This window comes from Rhinoderma darwinii, chromosome 9 (genome assembly GCF_050947455.1).
Source record: "Rhinoderma darwinii isolate aRhiDar2 chromosome 9, aRhiDar2.hap1, whole genome shotgun sequence".
Lineage (NCBI taxonomy): Eukaryota > Metazoa > Chordata > Amphibia > Anura > Rhinodermatidae > Rhinoderma > Rhinoderma darwinii.
This window is the reverse complement of record NC_134695.1, coordinates 19412748-19434399: the sequence shown is the minus strand read 5'-3', so window position 1 is coordinate 19434399 and position 21652 is coordinate 19412748. Positions and strand designations below refer to the sequence as shown.

General features: G+C 41.2%; 1 protein-coding gene across 1 annotated transcript in view; it reads right to left on the bottom strand.

Annotated features, from left to right (window-relative positions):
• Window positions 1-21652, bottom strand: part of LOC142660152 (sperm-specific sodium:proton exchanger-like) — a 101109-nt gene that overhangs the window by 10895 nt on the left and 68562 nt on the right. Inside the window, exons 2-3 of the mRNA XM_075836736.1 lie at window positions 16601-16701; window positions 6164-6292 (exon numbers count right to left, since the gene is read on the bottom strand). Of these exons, the coding sequence (XP_075692851.1) occupies window positions 6164-6292; window positions 16601-16701 (230 nt within the window). The remainder of the gene's footprint in view (window positions 1-6163; window positions 6293-16600; window positions 16702-21652) is intronic.

Below are 21652 nucleotides of genomic sequence, written 5' to 3'. Positions count from 1 at the left end.
AAGATTAATATGGGCAAAAGCACACAGACATTGGACAGAGGAAGATTGGAAAAAAGTGTTATGGACAGACGAATCGAAGTTTGAGGTGTTTGGATCACACAGAAGAACATTTGTGAGACGCAGAACAACTGAAAAGATGCTGGAAGAGTGCCTGACGCCATCTGTCAAGCATGGTGGAGGTAATGTGATGGTCTGGGGTTGATTTGGTGCTGGTAAAGTGGGAGATTTGTACAAGGTAAAAGGGATTTTGAATAAGGAAGGCTATCACTCCATTTTGCAACGCCATGCCATACCCTGTGGACAGTGCTTGATTGGAGCCAATTTCATCCTACAACAGGACAATGACCCAAAGCACAACTCCAAATTATGCAAGAACTATTTAGGGAAGAAGCAGGCAGCTGGTATTCTATCTGTAATGGAGTGGCCAGCGCAGTCACCAGATCTCAACCCCATAGAGCTGTTGTGGGAGCAGCTTGACCATATTGTACGCAAGAAGTGCCCATCAAGCCAATCCAACTTGTGGGAGGGGCTTCTGGAAGCATGGGGTGAAATTTCTCCCGATTACCTCAGCAAATTAACAGCTAGAATGCCAAAGGTCTGCAATGCTGTAATTGCTGCAAATGGAGCATTCTTTGACAAAAGCAAAGTTTGAAGGAGAAAATTATTATTTCAAATAAAAATCATTATTTCTAACCTTGCCAATGTCTTGACTATATTTTCTAGTCACTTTGCTACTCATTTGATAAATATAAGTGTGAGGAGTTTTCATGGAAAACACAAAATTGTCTGGGTGACCCCAAACTTTTGAACGGTAGTGTATATATATATATATATATATATATATATATATATACAAACAGAAATAAGCAGCACTCAATGTATAATTCCAAAATGGTAGCGGGTGCAGGCAGGTAATCCTGATCCAAGGATCATAGATAGATGTAGAAGAAATCCCACAGCACTCCAAAGTAGAAAAGCAAGTGATTTATTCAGTCAACACAAGCTGCAACGTTTCCATCCTGCTATAGGACCTTTTTCAAGCTTGGAGTGCTGTGGGATTTCTTCTAAATATCTTGGCCAGTAGCCTCATGTACACGTGACACCTCCATGTTACCTGTCTCTTCATTCTGTAAAACATGTTATAAAAATAGTAAACAATATATGTATTCTTAACCGCTTCCCGACCGCCCACTGTATATTCACGTCGGCATTTGCTGGGCTCTGTGCAGTGCCGACGGGAATTCACGGTGGGTGTTAAAAGCGCGATCCGGGGGTCTCAGAGTAGCGCTTACACCCGGATCGCGCTGTTAACCCCTGCCTCTGGTCCCGGAGACATGACCGGGACCTAATTGGTTCAGGTCCCGGTCATGTGATCGCAGGGAAAGCTTGTTTTAGCAACGAACTGGAAAGTTCGGTACTACAACAAACTGGAAAGTTTGTTACTACAACAAACTTTCCCGGGGACTGATTGCGGGTGCTGCAGTCGGTTATAAGGCAGAACCGGAGGCCATACAACGGCCCCCGGGTCTGCCATGCACGGCAGCCTATGATAACCAGCCGGAGGCCGGTCCTCATAAGCTTTCTGTCAGTGTGACCCTCAGCGTCATACTGACAGTTTATAATACGTTACACTACCTAGGTAGTGTAATATATTATAGCAGCAATCAGTGCTGCCAGTCTTCAAGTAAAACAAGTAAAAAATAAAGTAATAAAAATGTTTTATAAAAGTGTAAAAACAAGTTAGAAAAGTTACAAAAACAAAAAATGCTTTTTTTCCTATAATAAGTCTTTTATTATAGGAAAAAAATGAAAATGTTAAAAAAAGTACACATATTTGGTATCACCGCGTTCGTAACGACCCAAACTATAAAACTATAATATTATTTTTGCCGCACGGTGAACAGTGCAAAAAAAAATATTAAAAAACAATGTCAGAATCACTATTTTTTTGGTCATCAACCCTCTAAAAATATAGAAGAAAAAGTGATCAAAAAGTCGCATGTACCCTAAAATAGTACCAATAAAAACGACAACCCGTCCCGCAAAAAACAAGCCCTTACACAGCTTTTTTGACTGAAAAATAAAAATGTTATGGCTCTCAGAATATGGTGACACAAAAGATAAATAATTTTATCGAAAAGTGATTTTATTGCGCAAATGCCACAAAACATAAAAAAACCGATATACATCTGGTATCGCAGTAATCGTATCGACCCGCAGAATAAAGTAAAATGTCATTTATAGCGCACGGTGAGAAGTATAAAAAAAAAAAGACAAAAAACATTGTCAGAATTTGTTTTTTTGTTACTTTGCTTGCCAAAAAAATATAATAAAAAGTGATAAAAAAATCACATGTACCCTAAAATGGTACCAATGAAAACTACAGATTGTCCCGCAACAAATAAGTCCTCGCACAGCTCCGGTGAAGAAAAAATAAAAAAAGTTCTGACTCTCAGAATATAGCGACAGAAATTGTGCAGTGTCCAAAAGCTGATAAGATCGGGCGCCATTTATCAGTGCGACATTGGCCACATATCTGCGGATTATTATTTATTTACCGAATTATTATACCCTCTTATTATGTCCTGATGTACTCTGCCCAATTTACACATACCCCCACATCATAAACTGAAATACCAGCAAAACCCCAAACAGAACAGTTACCAAGCAAACTCTGCGCTCCAAAAGCCAAATGGCGCTCCCTCCCTTCTGAGCCCCACAGCGTGCCCAAACACCAGCTTACGTCCACATATATGATATATTATATCCGGGAGAACCCGCTCAACATTGTATGAGGTATTTGTCTTCAGTGGCACAAACTGGGCACAACATATTGAGCGTTAAAATGGCATATCAGTGGAAAGTGTTAATTTTCACTTTGCACCATCCGCTGCGCATTAACGCCTTCGCGCACCACGACTTAATAGCATGTCGTGGTGCGGGGGGTTATATATGGAGCGGGCTCATGCGCTGCGCCCGCGCCATATTCTGCAGGTGTCCGCTGTGTATTACAGCTGACACCCGGGACTAATGGACAGGAACAGCGATCGCGCTGTTACAGGAGCCTGTAAAAATTATATTATACTGCAATACATTAGTACTGCAGTGTATTGTACCAGCGACCTAATGATCGCTCGTTACAGTCCCCTAAAGGGACTTTTGGGAGGTTTCCACTGTTTTGGTACCTCAGGGGCTTTGCAAATGCAACATGACACCCGAAAACCATTCCAGCTAAATTTGAGCTCCAAAAGCCAAATATTGTTCCTTCCCTTCTGAGTCTTGCCGTGGGTCCAAACAGCAGTTTATTACCACATATGGCTTATTGCTGTAATCAGGACAAATTGCTTTACTAATTTTGGGGTGATTTTTCTCCTTTATTCATTGTAAAAATTAAAAATTTCTATGTTTTTTCAGAAAAAAAGTAGATTTTCATTTTCACGGCCTAATTCCACTAAATTCAGCAAAAAAACTGTGGGGTCAAAATGCTAACTATACCCCTAGAAACATTCCTTGAGGTGTGTAGTCTACAAAATGGGGTCACTTTTGGGGGGTTTCCACCGTTTTGCTCCCTCCAGGGCGTTGCAAACGCGACATGGCACTGAAAACCAGTCCAGCAAAATCTGCGCTTCAAAATCCAAATGGCGCTCCCTCCCTTCTGAGCTCTGCCGTGGGTCCAAACAGCAGTTTAGTACCACATATGGGGTATTGCTGTAATCGGGAGAAGTAGCTTTACAAGTTTTGGGGTGCTTTTTATTCTTTATTCCTTGCAAATATCTTTTTTTTAAATATTTTTTCACAAAAAAAGTAGATTTTCAGGCAAACTCCAATAAATATAGCAGAAGACCTGTGGAGTCAAGATGCTAACCATACCCCTAGAAAAATTACTTGAGGGGTGCCGTTTCCAAAACAGTGTCACTTTTGGGGGATTTCCACTGTTTTGGCACTACAAGACCTCTTCAAACCCGACATGGTGCCTAAAATATATTCTAAAAAAAGGAGGCCACAAAATCCACTAGGTGCTCCTTTGCTTCTGAGGCCGGTATTTCAGTTCATTTTCACACTAGGGCCACATGTGGGATATTTCTAAAAACTGCAGAATCTGGACAATAAATATTGTGTTGCGTTTCTCTGGTAAAACCTTCTGTGTTACAGAAAAAAATGTATTACAAATGAATTGCAGCAAAAAAAATACAATTTGTCAATTTCCCCTCTACATTGCTTTCATTCCTGTGAAACGCCTAAAGGGTTAAGAAACTTTCTGAATGCTGTTTTGAATACTTTGAGGGGTGCAGTTTTTAATATGGGGTGATTTATGGGGTCTATCTAGTACATAAGGCCCTCAAAGCCGCTTTAGAACTGAACTGGTCCCTGTATAAATCGCCTTTTGAAATTTTCTTGAAAATGTGAGAAATTGATTGTAAAGTACTAAGCCTTGTAATGTCCTAGAAAAATAAAATAATGTTCAAAAAACTATGCAAATATAAAGTAGACATATGGAATATGTGAAATAGTAACTATTTTGTGTGGTATTACTATCTGTTTTACAAGCAGATACATTTAAAATTAGAAAAATCATAATTTTTGCACATTTTCTAAAAATTTTGGTGTTTTTCACAAATAAGCAATGAATTTATTGACCACATTTTTCCACTAATATAAAGTACAATATGTCACGAGAAAACAATCTCAGAATTGCTTGGATAGGCAAAAGCATTCCGGAGTTATTACCACATAAAGTAACACATGTCAGATTTGAAAAAATGGAGCTGGTCCTGAAGGCCAAAATGAGCTCGGTCTTGAAAGGGTTAAAGCTAGAATTGTGATTATTGATCTATGATTATATTAAAATAAGACATTAATATTTCTTTATATGTATGTTTGTTTTTTTTAGAAGAAATAGTTGTGTCCTGTTCATAGATTTTATACAATCTATTTTACATGATACTGACAGGTTAATATAATTATGGCCATGGTGGTGATGTTATTTATTAGTTACTATTACTTTATGTCGTCTCATGCAAGTGTGAAGGATCAGAGTAGTTTGTCGCTCATGAGGTTTATGAGTCTTCTAATGAATATTGATGGATATTAAAGTATGGTATGCAGCTACTTGGTTACACATGATTAGTGTTCTTTGACCATTAGTGTTCTTAGGCTGGATTCACATTAGCGTCGTGCTTCCGTTCATCGGTTCCGTTTGACTATTTTGGCAGAGGAACCGATAAACGGAAAGTCAAATAGAACCCATAACTTCTGTTTGCATTACCATTGATTGAAATGGTAATGCTTCGGTTGCAGTTGGTTTCCGTTTGTTTCCATTCCGTAAGGTTTCCGTTTTTCTTCGTGGAAACAATCGCGTGGTCGACTACTCTATTGTTTCCGCAAAAAAAATGAAACCTTACAGAACGAAAACAAATGGAAACCAACTGCAACGGAAGCATTACCATTGAAATCAATGGTAACGCAAACGGAAGCTATGGTTTCTGTTCATCAGTTCCTCCAACGGATTGGTCGAACGGTACCGATGAACCGAAGCCGGATGCTGATGTGAACCCAGCCTTATTACCAGCTCCATTGTTTTCCATTTACTATATAGTGTACAATGTAATATACTTGAGTTTTAAATTTCTTCCCATTTTGAAAGGATAAAGACATGGCTGACAGTAATTGTGAATATGTAATGCATTATGATGACCTGGATGGTGTCGGTCATTTTTTACTCAATGTGAAACAACTCTACAGTGATACAACCTACGTGATGCAGCCATGGAATGCATTCAGACATAACCAGTTAAAGCTCATATTATGATATCACCCTTTGGCAAGATGGCAAGTTATTCAGCTATTTAGGGCCTAACTTACCATACCCGTATTGTACCACATTAAACTATATTAAAAATGTTGATGACATCAGTGCTGCAGTGCAACAAAAGCTGACAGAACTTGGCAACTGATAGTCCTGCAAGAGCAGTCAGAACTGAATCTGTGTCCCAGGTGAGAGAATATTTAGATATTTCTCAGGTCACTAGTGATTAATGTGTTATGTTTATTACCCAGTACAACCACATGGTCCTGCATTTAGAGGATTAAACAGATGCCATCATCTCCTGTTAAAGATGCATAATACTGCTGCAATGAGCCAATACTTTACTTAATAGTATACCTGTCCACGGATTTTCCATAGTATGTGGTGATCCATATCAAATGCTACATTAAATATTAGAACTGGCATGAAGATGTGATTAAGTAAAATAGGGTTGATCTCAGAGATACACAAAGTGTATGGAGTAACCTGGAAAACAAACCAATGGATCATTAAAAAGTAGCAGAAATGGTGGATTATTCTAAGATCTCTTATATACAGTAGATTAATGGCCAAACAATTTATCCAACTACAGGTCACTAGAGGCAGCAAATAAATATAAGAACAACTTGAAACCATAAGATGTTGGCAAGAGCAAGATGGAAGGAACAAAGTGTTGTATTTAAAGGCTATGGACACCTTTGAATGTTTTTTATTTTATTTATTGCATTGTACTGATTTGAGGATAAAGATCATTTCCCCAATAGGTCTTTTTTAAAGGCTATGTACACCTTTGAAATAGTTTTTTTTGTTTTTTAATAAAAATGTCTATCTGTGTTTGGTGCAACATTCTAAATACTTTGTATTAAAAAATATTTTAACTTTTTGAGATACAGCTGCTTTGTATTCTGTATACAGAGAGGCTATATCTAATGCTGAATCCTGTTTCTGTCAGGTCAGCAGTACTTACGTTTTCAGTGACAGTGGGTCGTACGTGTCTCTGACAAGCAGGATCCACATTATATGTAGCTAAGCCTATCATGTGTGATGCTGACTGCTGGGGCCCTATAGCTAAACCTATCATGTCTGATACTGGCTGCTGAGGCAATGGATCAAATTCTATGAAGTGGTCAGGGGCGTAACTAGGAAATACTGGGCCCCATAGTAAACTTTTGACTGGGCCCCCCTCCCTCGCTACCAACCAACACCCCACCTCACTTCCCCCTCCTTCACGAAAAATAACATTTATCCATTCTGTGTGTAATGTACAAATACAGCTAGGAGACCAGTCTACTCTCATTAACCATTAGTTACAAGGTTACAAAATTGTAACAAACAGTTAAGCATGGATATTATAACATTTGTTATCACTTAATTATATTAGTTTATAGTCATATTAGTTATTAAACAAAACTGACCCGAAACGTAAAGCACCGGGACATTCCCTTGTAGATATTGCCACACAACCACCTGTAAATAGTGCCAAATGTCCCCTCTTGCAGATAATGCCACATAGCCCCCTTGTAGATAGTGCCACATAGCCCCCCTTGTAGATAGTGCCACATAGCCCCCTTGTAGATAGTGCCACATAGTCCCCCCTTGTAGATAGTGCTACATACCCACTTGTAGATAGTGCCACATACCACCTTGTAGATAGTGCCACATAGCCCCCTTGTAGATAGTGCCACATACCCCCCTTGTAGACAGTGCCACATACCCCCTTGTAGACAGTGCCACATACCCCCCTTGTAGATAGTGCCACATAGCCCCCTTGTAGATAGTGCCACATAGCCCCCCTTGTAGATTGTGCCACATAGCCCACATTGTAGATAGTGCCACAAACCCAAACTTGTAGATAGTACGGCATAGCACACCTTGTAGATAGTGCCACATAGACCACCTTGTAGATACTGCCACACACAAAGCCTCTTGTAAATATTTAATGATATAGAGGATAGGATTAATAGCACTATATCTATTTTTGCAGATGACACCAAGCTATGTAGTAATGTTCAGTCTATGGAAGATGTTCGTGAAGTGGATTTAAACAAACTAAGTGTTTGGGCGTCCACTTGGTAAATGAAGTTTAATGTAGAGAAATGTAAAGTTATGCATCTGAGTATCAACAACCTGCATGCATCATATGTCCTAGGGGGAGCTATACTGGGGGGGTCACTTGTTGAGAAGGATCTGGGTGTACTTGTAGATCATAAACGAAATAGCATGCAATGTCAATCAGCTGCTTCAAAGGCCAGCAAGATATTGTCGTGTATTAAAAGAGGCATGAACGCGCGGGACAGGGATATAATATTACCACTTTACAAAGCATTAGTGAGGCCTCATCTAGAATATGCAGTTCAGTTATGGGCTCCAGTTCATAGAAAGTATGCCCTGGAGTTGGAAAAAATATAAAGAAGAGCAACAAAGCTAATAAGGGGCATGGAGAATCTAAGTTATGAGGAAATATTAAAATAATTAAACCTATTTAGAATTGCAAAAAGACGACTAAGGGGGGACATGATTAACTTATATAAATATATTAATGGCACATACAAAAAATATGGTAAAATTCTGTTCCATATAAAACCCCCTCAAAAAACAAGAGGGCACTCCCTGCGTCTGGAGAAAAAAAAGTTCAACATGCAGAGGCGACAAGCCTTCTTTACTGTGAGAATTGTGAATCTATGGAATAGCCTACCACAGTTGATGGCTTTAAAAAAGGCTTAGCTAATTTCCTATAACAAAAAAATATTAGCTCCCATGTCTAGAAATTTTGCCCTTCCCTTTTCCCATCCCTTATTTAAACTTGATGGACATGTGTCTTTTTTCAACCATACTAATTATGTAACTATGTAACATGCCGCCTTGTAAATAGTGCCACATATCCCCTCTTGAAGATAGTACCACATAGTCCCCCCTTGTAGATAGTGCCACTTTGCCTCATTGTAGATAGTGTCACATAGCGCCCTTGTAGATAGTGCCACATACCCACTTGTAGATAGTGCCACATAGTCCCCCCTTGTAGACAGTGCCACATAAATCCCCTTGTGGATTGTGCCACATAGCCGCTCTTGTAGATAGTGCCACATATCCCCTTTGTAGATAGTGTCACATAGCCCCCCTGGTAGATTGTGTCATATAGCCCCATTGTAGATAGTGCCACATAGCACCCTTGTAGATAGAGTCACATAGCTCCCCTTGTAGATAGTGCCACATAGCCCCCCTTTTAGACAGTACCACATAGCCCCCCTTGTAGATAGTGCCACATAGCCCCCCTTGTAGATAGTGCCACATAGTCCCCCCTTACAGATAGTGCCACATAGCCCCAATTATAGATAGTGCCACATAGACCCCCTTGTAGATAGTGTCACATAGCCCCCCTTGTAGATAGTGCCACATAGCCCCCCTTGTAGACATTGCCACATACCCCCCTTGTAGATAATGCCTCATACCCTCCTCGTAGATAGTGCCATATAGCCCCCCTTGTAGAAAGTGCCACATAGCCCCCTTTGTAGATAGTGCCACAAAGTCGCCCTTGTAGATAGTGCCACATACACCCCTTGTAGACAGTGCCACGAAGTCCCACGTGAAGATAGTGCCACATAGCCCCCTTGTAGATAGTGCCACATAGCCACCTTGTAGATTGTGTCCCATAGCCCCCTTTGTAGATAGTGCCACATAGCCCATTGTAAATAGTGCCACATAGCCACCTTTGTAGATAGTGGCACATACCACAGCTCCGCATGCCCCCCTTGTACATTGTGCCACCCCCAAACAAATGAAAAAACGTATACCCACCTAGCGCCATCATCGCGCCGGCCTGTGTAGGGATCCTGTCCCTGCGCCTTATAGACTGCAGGCCTAATGTGGCCTGTAGCCTATAAACGGCTACGGCTGCTACAGCGGTAGTTATGCCACTGCAAGTGGTGTAGCTATGGGGGCCGAAGTCTTATGGATAGGGTTGCACGATGCATCGAAACTTCGATACTGTTTCGATACTGTGCACCCTCAAATGGTTCGATACCGTTATTTCATGTATTCCGATACTAAGCTGTGCGGCCGCACAGCTTAGCATTGTAACACATGAATGTGTGAGAGCGGAGCTGCGGCTGTGTGATAAAGCCATTGTCCCACTCCTGAGTCCTGACAAGGGCGTGTGCAGTCATCATGATGTGATGTGGCCGGCGCTGCACTAATGAGCGGAGGCACAGAAGACAGAACATGGCGGGTGCACAGCAAAACATCCCCATGTTCTGTCTTCAGTGCTCATTAGTGTAGCGCCGGCTGCATCTCCTTATGCTGACAGCGCGCACACACTTATTATCAGGAGCGGGACAATTGCTGTACTACACAGCCGCAGTCCCCCTGTAATGGTGGAGATCAGAGAAACCTCTGATTTCCGCCGATATTCCCTTGAATGCTGCGATCAAAGCTGACCGCAGCATTAAAGGGGTAAATGCGAAGGGAGATGCCCTTTGGATCGCGTCACAGGGAATCCCTGTGACGGATCAAGGGCCATACCATATATGGGCAGACAGCCCACGGTCCATTCAAGGACCCTAGGGCTGTCTGATCATATTTCCTGTCGTTAGGGCATACTGAGGTATGTCCTAACAACTGCCTGTGTACTATCAGTACACTGGCTAATGTACTGGCATATAGATATAAAGATATGCCAGTACATTAACGTTTTTAAAAAAAAGAAGTAATGTTAAATTAAAAAAAACACACACACACACACACACACACACACACACATTTTATTACAATAAACATTAAAATTAGTCTCAATACATAAAATATACAAATATTACATATCGTCGCAAACGTAATAAATATATAACGTAATTTATGTTTACGCTGTTATAAAATAAAAACTGCTTTCTTTCACTTATTAATGTGAGGCATGAGTTATTATGAATTTTGAACCTCCATGTGCCTCACATTAATATTAATTAACCTCATCATGTACCTTACACATTAACCCAATGTTGTCCATTATGACTGAGGAACATGATGGGGTTAATTACTATTAATGTGAGGCACATGGAGGTTCAAAATTAATAATACCACGTGCCTCACATCAGAAAATGGAAGAACTTTTTTTATTTTTATTATTATTATTATTATTGTTGTTGGCAAAAGTATGGTTTTGGTATCGAGTATCGCAATACTACACAAATTGATATGCTGTCTCCAATCTTTATATATATAAATATATACACCGTGTTCCAAATTATTATGCAAATTGAATTTAAGTGTCATAAACATTTAATTATTAGTTTTTCAATTAAACTCATGGATGGTATTGTGTCTTAGGGCTCTTTGGATCATTGTAATCAATCTCAGACACCTGTGATAATTAGTTTGCCAGGTGTGCCCAATCAAAGGAAAACTACTTAAGAGGGACGTTCCACATTATTAAGCAGGCCACAGGTTTCAAGCAATATGGGAAAGAAAAAGGATCTCTCTGCTGCCGAAAAGCGTGAAATAGTGCAATACCTTGGACAAGATATGAAAACATTAGATATTTCAAGAAAACTTAAGCGTGATCATCGTACTGTGAAAAGATTTGTGGCTGATTCAGAGCACAGACGGGTTCGTTCAGATAAAGGCATAGTGAGGAAGGTTTCTGCCAGACAAATTAATAGGATTAGGAGACCAGCTGCTAAAATGCCATTGCAAAGCAGCAAACAGGTATTTGAAGCCGCTGGTGCCTCTGGAGTCCCGCGAACCTCAAGGTGTAGGATCCTCCAGATGTTTGCAAGTCTGCATAAAGCTATTATTCGGCCACCCCTAAACAATGCTCATGGTTGCAGTGGGCTCAGAAATACATGAAGACTAATTTTCAAACCGTGTTTACTGATGAGTGCCGTGCAACCCTGGATGGTCCAGATGGATGGAGTAGTGGATGGTTGGTGAATGGCCACCATGTCCCAACAAGGCTGCGACGTCAGCAAGGAGGTGGCGGAGTCATGTTTTGGGCTGGAATCATGGGGAGAGAGCTGGTAGGACCCTTAAAGGAACAGTGTTACCACAATTTTTTTTTTAATATGTTAAAGATGTTAGTGCTTTATTAAAAACGTTTGGATTAATTTGTGTGCTTGTGTTTTACTTTTTCTTATTTTTACACTTTTTCTTCCCTATGGGGGCTGCCATTTTTTTTTCCATTTCTGTATGTGTCAATTAACGACACATACAGACATGGAATACGGCAGCCACAGTCCCATAGGGACTGCGAACGGGGCCCGTTCGCAGTCTCTATGGTGTATGCCGTCTGTGTGAACGGCGCATGCGCCGCTCCCACACAGTTCAATTTGAAATGCGCGCCATCCGGCGCCATTTTCCTGTGGACCGGAAGTCGCGGCCGGACAGTAAGATTACTACTTCCGGTCGCGGCTTCCGGACTTGTGCACATGGAGCAGCGGCAGCAGACGGAGCGGACGGACCGGAGGGAGCGGCGGCGACTGGAGCAGGTAAGGGATTTCTATGTATGTTTGTGTGCAGTGCGTGTTTACTACTGTATGTAAACCTTCTACACTGTGTGTTAGCTCAAAAAATGGCGACACACAGTGTAGGAGGTTAGACCGTTCAAACCCCTCGTTTCTCCCGGCACTAGCCAGGATAAAGGAGGGAGGGATGCTGAGAGCTCACTAGAGCGAGGGCTTTTTACCCAATTTTGCAGCATAAAGCAATGTGGTTGCTTTACCACATGCAATGCTGCAATTTTGGGAATGGCTCCATCTAGTGACCAGCAATAGGAAATATTATAAATTAGAATCCAATTGAATCCAATTTATAATATTTCCTGACTCGTCAAAAAAAAAAAAAAATTAGAACAATGTTTAATCACCTATACACTAATTGTTTAACTAAAAAAAAAAAAAACATGTTTTGCTGGCAACACATTCCCTTTAAGGGTCCCTGACGGTGTGAAAATGACCTCTGCAAAGTATGTAGACTTTATGACTGACCACTTTCTTCCGTGGTACAAAAAGAAGAACCGTGCCTTCCGTAGCAAAATTATCTTTATGCATGACAATGCACCATCTCATGCTGCAAAGAATACCTCTGTGTCATTGGCTGCTATGGGCATAAAAGGAGAGAAACTCATGGTGTGGCCCCCATGTTTCCCTGACCTCAACCCTATTGAGAACCTTTGGAGCATCCTCAAGCAAAATATCTATGAGGGTGGGAGGCATTTCACATCAAAACAGAAGCTCTGGGAGGCTATTCTGACATCCTGCAAAGATATTCAAGCAGAAACTGTCCAAATACTCACAAATTCAATAGATGCAAGAATTGTAAAGGTGATATCAAAGAAGGGGTCCTATGTTAACAAGTAACCTGGCCTGCTAAGTTTTTTTTGATTGAAAGAGCTTTTGATTTCTGTAAATATGACCTCCTGATGCTGCAAATTCAACAAATTACCATTTTAGTTCTCTTTACAACTTTAAAATGTTTTGATGTGTGTTGTGCATAATAATTTGAAACAGTGCATTTTGAGTTTTTTACTTCTAAAAAAAAATCTGTTATCATTAGGAGATTTGTTCAATAAAATTTGCATTATACTCCAACGGTTGATGGCTTGAAGATTATACTGACTGTCATTTGCATCGACTATTTAGGAAAATCAGCGAAAAATAACATTTGCATAATAATTTGGAATGCGATTTAATTGTTATATATTTCAGGGGGGTAAACATATATCTTGGGCTTTGTGCCCTGGCCTTAGGATAGATGGCGCCCCGTGAAAAATTATCTTTCGGCGCCCCACCCCATAGTTACATAGTTACATAGTTTGTACGGTTGAAAAAAGACACATGTCCATCAAGTTCAACCAAGGGATGGGAAAGGAGAAGTGGGATGGGAAAGGGGAAGTAATAAAAATCATAATAAAATTGCCACATAAAAAAATGTATAATGCCCCCCACCGTATAATGTTCTATATAGTGCCCCCACAAGGTATAATGCCCTATATAGTGCCCCACACAGTATAATGCCTCTTTAGTGCCCCCCATACGGTATAATAAGAATAATATTGTAAAGGATCTGCCAGGCACTACGTCTGTGGATACTCCCAGGATTAATCCATCGACACCTGAGGCCGGACCTCTTAGACTGACTCCGGCTCCCACCAATCAGGGTGGCAGGCTCAGGAGTGGGAGAGCCTATCGCGGCCTGGTCAGTCGGAGTTAGCTCCGCCCCCTGTCCATTTATACCTGCCCTTTTCTCTTCCTCATTGCTTGTGATTCTTCCTGGTTTCCTGACCCTGCTACAACCTTGCTCCAGCCTGCTACTGCCTTGCTTCAGCCTTGCTACAGCTTCCGCTTATCCTGCTTCGCTCTGACCCCGGCTTGCTTCCTGCTCCTTGCTCTGCATTCGTATACTTCATGACATCCTGATTCTGACTGGCTCGTTGACCACTCTGGTTTCCTCACGGTGTTCCGTGGGCTACTGCCCCTTCCCTTGCTTGTTCCCTGTTTGTATTCCCTTGCACTTAGTCAGCGTAGGGACCGCCGCCCAGTTGTACCCCGTCGCCTAGGGCGGGTCGTTGCAAGTAGGCAGGGACAGGGCGGTGGGTAGATTAGGGCTCACTTATCCCCTTCCCCTCCTTCCTGCCATAACTAATATTTAATAGTATAAAATATTATAACCCCTTCAAGGATTTTGTCCTCTAATTGTGCCCACACCGTATTATGCCCCCTAAGTGCCACACAGTATATTTCCCCCTGTAGTGCCCCTACACAGTATAATGTCCACTTAGTGGCCTCCACAGAGTATAATGCCCCATCCCCTGGCTGCCACACACAGCTTCTCCTTGTAGATAGTCCCCCCTGTAGATAGTGCCATACAATCTGTAGACAATGCTATAATCCCCCACCTCCTCCTTGTAGACAGTGCCATAATCTCCCACCTCCTTCTTGTAGACAGTGGCATAATCCCCTACCTTCTCCTTGTAGACAGTGCCATTCATCCCCCCACCTTCCCTTTGTAGATTGTGCCATACAGCCCCCCACCTCCCTCATGTAGACAGTGCCTCCAAGAAAAAATAATTGTGCTCACCTAGGCCCCATTCCCACGACGAACTGAGCTGCTCCACAATGCCGACGACGGGATCCTTGCGTAGGCCGGCATGATCCTGTAGCCTAGTACAAAGTTTCCCAACCTTTTCGGACTCGAGGAACCCCATGGAAAATAAATTTCCTCACGGCACCCCTACCAAAAATAGTTTTGAGAAAGAAAGAAAATGGCTAACAGGCACTAGAGTCTTAGGGTATGTTCACACAGCGTTTTTTGTAAGACATAAAAAATTTGCCTCAAAATTTGCGCCAGATTTTCAATTGACCATGTTATTTGCAGTTTTTTTTCTGAGTTTTTTTAAGCTGTTGAAGCTAATGCAAAAGACGCAGGCAAAAAAGCACTCCAAACGAGTGCCGCAGGTATTTTCTGCCTCCTATTAATTTCAGTTGGACGTCAGAGGTGGAAACCACTTGAAGACCATCAGCCACCATTCACAGTAAAATGACCATCAGCCTGCCACTCACAGACTCCCCCTGTAGATAGTGCCAACAGTCCCTGTAGATAGTGCCACACAGACCCTTGTTGGTAGTGCCACACAACCCCCTTGTAGGTAGTGCCACAAAGCCCCCTTGTAGGTAGTGCCATACAGCCCCCTTGTAGGTAGTGCCACACAGCCCCCTTGCAGGTAGTGCCACACGGCCCCTTGTAGGTAGTGCCACACGGCCCCCTTGTTGGTAGTGCCACATAGCCCCTTTGTAGGTAGTGCCACACAGTCCCCTTGTTGGTAGTGCCACACACTCTCCTGTAGGTAGTGCCACACAGCCCCCTTGTAGATAGTGCCACACAGCCCCTTGTAGATAGTGCCCCTTGTAGCACCCCCCCCCCCTTCCTGTAGATAGTGCCACTGTAGCTGCCTGAAGGAGCGGTATCCCCCTACGGCCAGGGATTCCACTGCTGGACGGAGGGCTTGACGTCTCTGTCCATATATGGACAATGACATCAGGGGCAACTCCTGAAGCAGAATCCCCGTCCACAGCATTGCCAACGCTGTGACTGGGGATTCCACTCCAGGAGAAGCCACTGACGTCTCTGTCCACTTATGGATAATGACGTCAGTGTCTTCTTCTGGAGTGGAATCCCCGGTCACAGCATCAGGGATTCCACTAGAGGAGAAGCCCCTGACTTCTCTGTCCATTTATGAACAGTGACGTCAAGGGCTTCTCCTGGAGTGGTATCCCCGGTCACAGCGTCAGCAACGCTGTGGATGGGGATTCTGCTTCAGTAGTTGCCCCCGATGTCACTGTCCATATATAGACAGAGATATCAAGCGCTCCGTTCAGGAGCAGAATCCCGGTCCACACGCTCCTTCAGGGAGCTACAGTGGCGCTAGTAGATAGCGGAGCGGGGAACTACCTCCCTGCTCAGCTGTAGTATTCAACAGTATCGGCGTCCTAAGGACGCCGATACTATTGAATGTGGCGTTGCTACCGCTGTCCGGTGTAGCCGCTAGCAGGCACTATGGCTGCTACAGCGCTAGCGAGCCACTGAGAGAAGAAGCATCCAGGCGGAAAAGCAGCTGCTGAGTCGCCGGGCCCGCACGCTTCTGAAACAAGCAGGGGAAGGGAGCCAGCACAGCGCTCCCTTCCATCTGCTGGAGTGATGCGCAATGGCACAAGTTGCGCACCCCTAAGCCCCCGCTTGTGCCACTGATTTTTTAAGACCCTAGCAGCACCCCTGCATTTTACAATATTGTATACATACAGTTAATGCTACCTGAGGAATGTGATAGCCTAATGTTCCGAAGAGAATTCCAGTTATACAGAGCAACACAGTGTAAGGGAGAGGAAGAGACTTCAATAAGGTCCGACAAAGTCCTGGAAAATAAAGAGCATAGAAGAAAAATAGATTAAAATAACATTTTATACAACCAATTAAATGGATTCCAACGGTCTTATTAATTTTTATATAGAGTGCACAGCCAAGACTAATTCCCTGGCTGAGAACAGAGAATTTAGGCCCCTCATTCTCAGTAATGCTGGAGGTTACAGAGGATGCATTCCCATCATACTCTTAACTACTGTCTAATTAACAGGTCAAAAAAAAGTTAAAAACAAAATATAGAAAAGGAGCTTTTGTCAGACAAGCCCTTTAACACCTTAATAACAAGGCATGAAAAAGCCTCAATGATCAGCTACATTTAAATTTTTGACTCTCGTCGTTTCAGCAGCCATAATTTTTTTTATTTTTTTTTTACTCGATGTGCCTGTATGAGGCCTTGTTTTATGCAGAATTAATTGTATTTTTCCCTGCACCGTTTATGGGTAAAAATAAATTACTGTGTAATTTATGTAACTTATTTTTGTGGCGTGAATATAGGTAAAAAGTGATTTTTTACATTTTTTTTGTGTTTTTATATAGCTCATTTTAGGTTAGTTCCCCCTCATTAGCTAACATTAGCTTGGTGGGAAGAACGATATATCCATAACAACTCAAATCCATTTGTGAAGGAAATATATTATTATGGTCGTTTTATTGATGACATACTAATCATTTGGTCAGGTTCATACACAGCAATTGAAAATTTTGTAATATATATCAATAATAATGAAGACAATTTAACATTTACACACAACAAAAATTTGACATCTTTATCTTTTCTTGATATCACATTAACTGGTGATTCTTCAAAATCCAATATTGTAAGCAGTTTATACCGCAAACCTACTGCTGGTAGTTCAATTCTACATGCCTTAAGTGCACATCCAAAGCACGTTATTAACAATTTTCCGATAGGAGAGTATACATGTGCAAAAAGAATATGTACTGAAAATTCTACCTTTCTTGCAGAATGTAATATTATTGACACGAGACTTACAACACGTGGCTATTCCAAACAAACATTACAAGAAGCATAGCCAAACCTAGATCTGAATATTTATATCCTACAATAAGAAACACTAAAACTAATTATCATCAAAACAAGTCTTTAACTTTTTCTACTCCTTACAGTAATGAGTATAAGCAAATAATATCTATTATCAAACGATATTTACCCATTCTAGATAGGGATCATGATCTAAAGAAAATATTAAAGTCAGGTTGCAACTTTGTAGCGAAAAATTCAATCACGATAGGTAATAGAATTTCACCCAGTATTTTTCCCAAAATTCCTGATAAAAAGAGCACGTGGTTAAAATACACAGGTTCATGCAAATGTGGTGGTAATAGATGCAATATTTGTAAATTTATGATGACCTCCGATAATTTAACATCTTTTTCCAGCAATACTTCTTTTCCCATAAAGTCCTTCATTAATTGTAATACTACTTATGTGGTATATGTCATATTTTGTAACACTTGTAGTATACAATATGTAGGATGCACCATAAGACCTCTCAAGAGAAGAATAGCTGAACATTTAGCAGACATCAAGAATTTAAATAAAATTAACATCTCAGGAGCAGCAAAACATTTCAGAGAGAAACATCAAGGTAACATCAGTACATTGACAGTTTGCGTCCTGGAGAGAGTATTTTGCCCAAAAAGAGGAGGAAATTGGAGAAAACTCTTGCTCAATAGAGAAGCACTATGGATTTTAAAATTAGATACTCGTTTCCCAACAGGTATGAATTATAGGAACAATTTGATGTATATTTACTGATCAAATCTCGAGCATCTTAATTAAAAAAATCCTGAATTTGCAAAAAAATCCTTAAATAATTGATAAAATTAAAATTAATATCAATATCAATTTATCATTCAGGCAAAAACTATATTTAAGTCAAACTTAATCCAACTACCAAATGTCTATAAAAAAACTATTTGAGGAAAAACCAATTTTCCATTTTCATTTTTCTTGCTTCTGGACATTGCCTTCGCAGTATTGTTATAGCGGAGCTGTCCATTCAGCCCCACGGAGACAATATATATTGGGAATCCAAATATATGTGTAGCACATTAGATAGCCGTACTAAAGATAGTAACTTTGGTTATCACAATTATTCTTTATAAGACAAATAAACTAACTCATATAAAAATATTTATATACTCTTTAATTCCCTTTCATTACCATTAACAGGAAAATCGCCTGTCTCTCTTGAACTATGTCTGACTGCAATACACACCTGTAGTTTAATGAATTAACTCACCTAGTCACATGTCTCAAGTTACAAAAACACAAAAGAAAGATTCTTTTTGGTGTATATTAAAATAGTCTTCTTTATGTGACAGTTATTCATAAATACGTTATTTACGATGTTTTCACTATTCCAGTATGAAAACTTTGCGATTTCTAATATTATAGGGTAACTACGACACAAATTTTGTTACATACAACACAGAGTTAAATTCTCAAGTCCAGCCCAAAATAGTCACCTGATTGAATGTCTTTGACTATACAGTGAAGGAAATAAGTATTTGATCCCTTGCTGATTTTGTAAGTTTGCCCACTGTCAAAGACATGAACAGTCTAGAATTTTTAGGCTAGGTTAATTTTACCAGTGAGAGATAGATTATATAAAAAAAAAAAAAAAGAAAAATAACATTGTCAAAATTATATATATTTATTTTCATTGTGCACAGAGAAATAAGTATTTGATCCCTTTGGCAAACAAGACTTAATACTTGGTGGCAAAACCCTTGTTGGCAAGCACAGCAGTCAGATGTTTTTTGTAGTTGATGATGAGGTTTGCACACACGTTAGATGGAATTTTGGCCCACTCCTCTTTGCAGATCATCTGTAAATCATTAAGATTTCGAGGCTGTCGCTTGGCAACTCGGATCTTCAGCTCCCTCCATAAGTTTTCGATGGGATTAAGGTCTGGAGACTGGCTAGGCCACTCCATGACCTTAATGTGCTTCTTTTTGAGCCACTCCTTTGTTGCCTTGGCTGTATGTTTCGGGTCATTGTCGTGCTGGAAGACCCAGCCACGAGCCATTTTTAATGTCCTGGTGGAGGGAAGGAGGTTGTCACTCACCGATTTGACGGTACATGGCTCCATCCATTATCCCATTGATGCGGTGAAGTAGTCCTGTGCCCTAAGCAGAGAAACACCCCCAAAACATGTTTCCACCTCCATGCTTGACAGTGGGGACGGTGTTCTTTGGGTCATAGGCAGCATTTCCCTTCCTCCAAATACGGCAAGTTGAGTTAATGCCAAAGAGCTCAATTTTAGTCTCATCTGACCACAGCACCTTCTACCAATCACTCTCAGAATCATCCAGATGTTCATTTGCAAACTTCAGACGGGCCTGTACATGTGCCTTCTTGAGCAGGGGGACCTTGCGGGCACTGCAGGATTTTAATCCATTACGGCGTAATGTGTTACCAATGGTTTTCTTGGTGACTGTGGTCCCAGCTGCCTTGAGATAATTAACAAGTTCCCCCCGTGTAGTTTTCGGCTGAGCTCTCACCTTCCTTGGGATCAAGGATACCCCATGAGGTGAGATTTTGCATGGAGCCCCAGATCGATGTCGATTGACAGTCATTTTGTATGTCTTCCATTTTCTTACTATTGCACCAACAGTTGTCTCCTTCTCACCCAGCGTCTTACTTATGGTTTTGTAGGCCATTCCAGCCTTGTGTAGGTCTATGATCTTGTCCCTGACATCCTTAGAAAGCTCTTTGGTCTTGCCCATGTTGTAGAGGTTAGAGTCAGACTGATTAATTGAGTCTGTGGACAGGAGTCTTTTATACAGGTGACCATTTAAGACAGCTGTCTTTAATGCAGGCACCAAGTTGATTTGGAGCGTGTAACTGGTCTGGAGGAGGCTGAACTCTTAATGGTTGGTAGGGGATCAAATACTTATTTCTCTGTGCACAATGCAAATAAATATATATAATTTTGACTATGTGATTTTCTTTTTTTTTCTTCATATAATCTATCTCTCACTAGTAAAATTAACCTAGCCTAAAAATTCTAGACTGTTCATGTCTTTGACAGTGGGCAAACTTACAAAATTAGCAAGGGATCAAATACTTATTTCCTTCACTGTATATATATGTGAATCTTATTTTTATATAGTAAGCTATGATTAAGGACCCTAGCGGTCTGAAACGCGTAAGCGTGGTCCCGGGATTTTTGTTTTATCCCTGTTTTTAAATATGACCTAAATAAAAATTGGAATTTTAATATTCGAGTGCTGGATCTGCCTTTTATACACACCAATTTTTGCTTCAATTGCCTGCAGTCGACACAGGATCAGTTCAGGAGTATCTAAAAGCACCTACAGCTTTTGGATTAACTACACACTCTCTGCATCAGTCAAAGCACCATGAAAAACGCATTGGAAAACGCAACCATAGCGTGGTGGTTATGAGGTGAGCTAAACTTTTAGTAAAACTTTTTCCATTTTCACTTAGTTCAAGTTATCTTCGATCACTGTCATTAACCCCTTAAATGGAGCGGTCAAATGCGATTGATGCATTTAAGGTGTTTGCAGCTCATCTGCACCCTTGCAATGAAATTGGCGGGGTGATGGTGGCTGCCTTTTAGGCCCTGCAGACGGGGCCTAAATGGCGTCGGCAAGATGGCGCTCAAGAGATGAGCCGACGTCATCAGCTGTGTTTGTCAGCTGTATGTTTGCTGTCTCCCTGGTGTCAGGGTTCGGCATGTGGTGGAACGGGTGGATAAATTACTGGGAGGGGCTGGAGATGATTCAGCTGTTGTGGCTATTGAGGGACTATATACAGGATTATGTGTCAAAAAATAGTATTACAAGTAACAGCCAGCACGGTTTTACTAAGGACAGAAGTTGTCAAACCAACCTCATTTGTTTTTATGAAGAGGTGAGCAGAAGCCTAGACAGAGGGGCAGCTGTGGATAT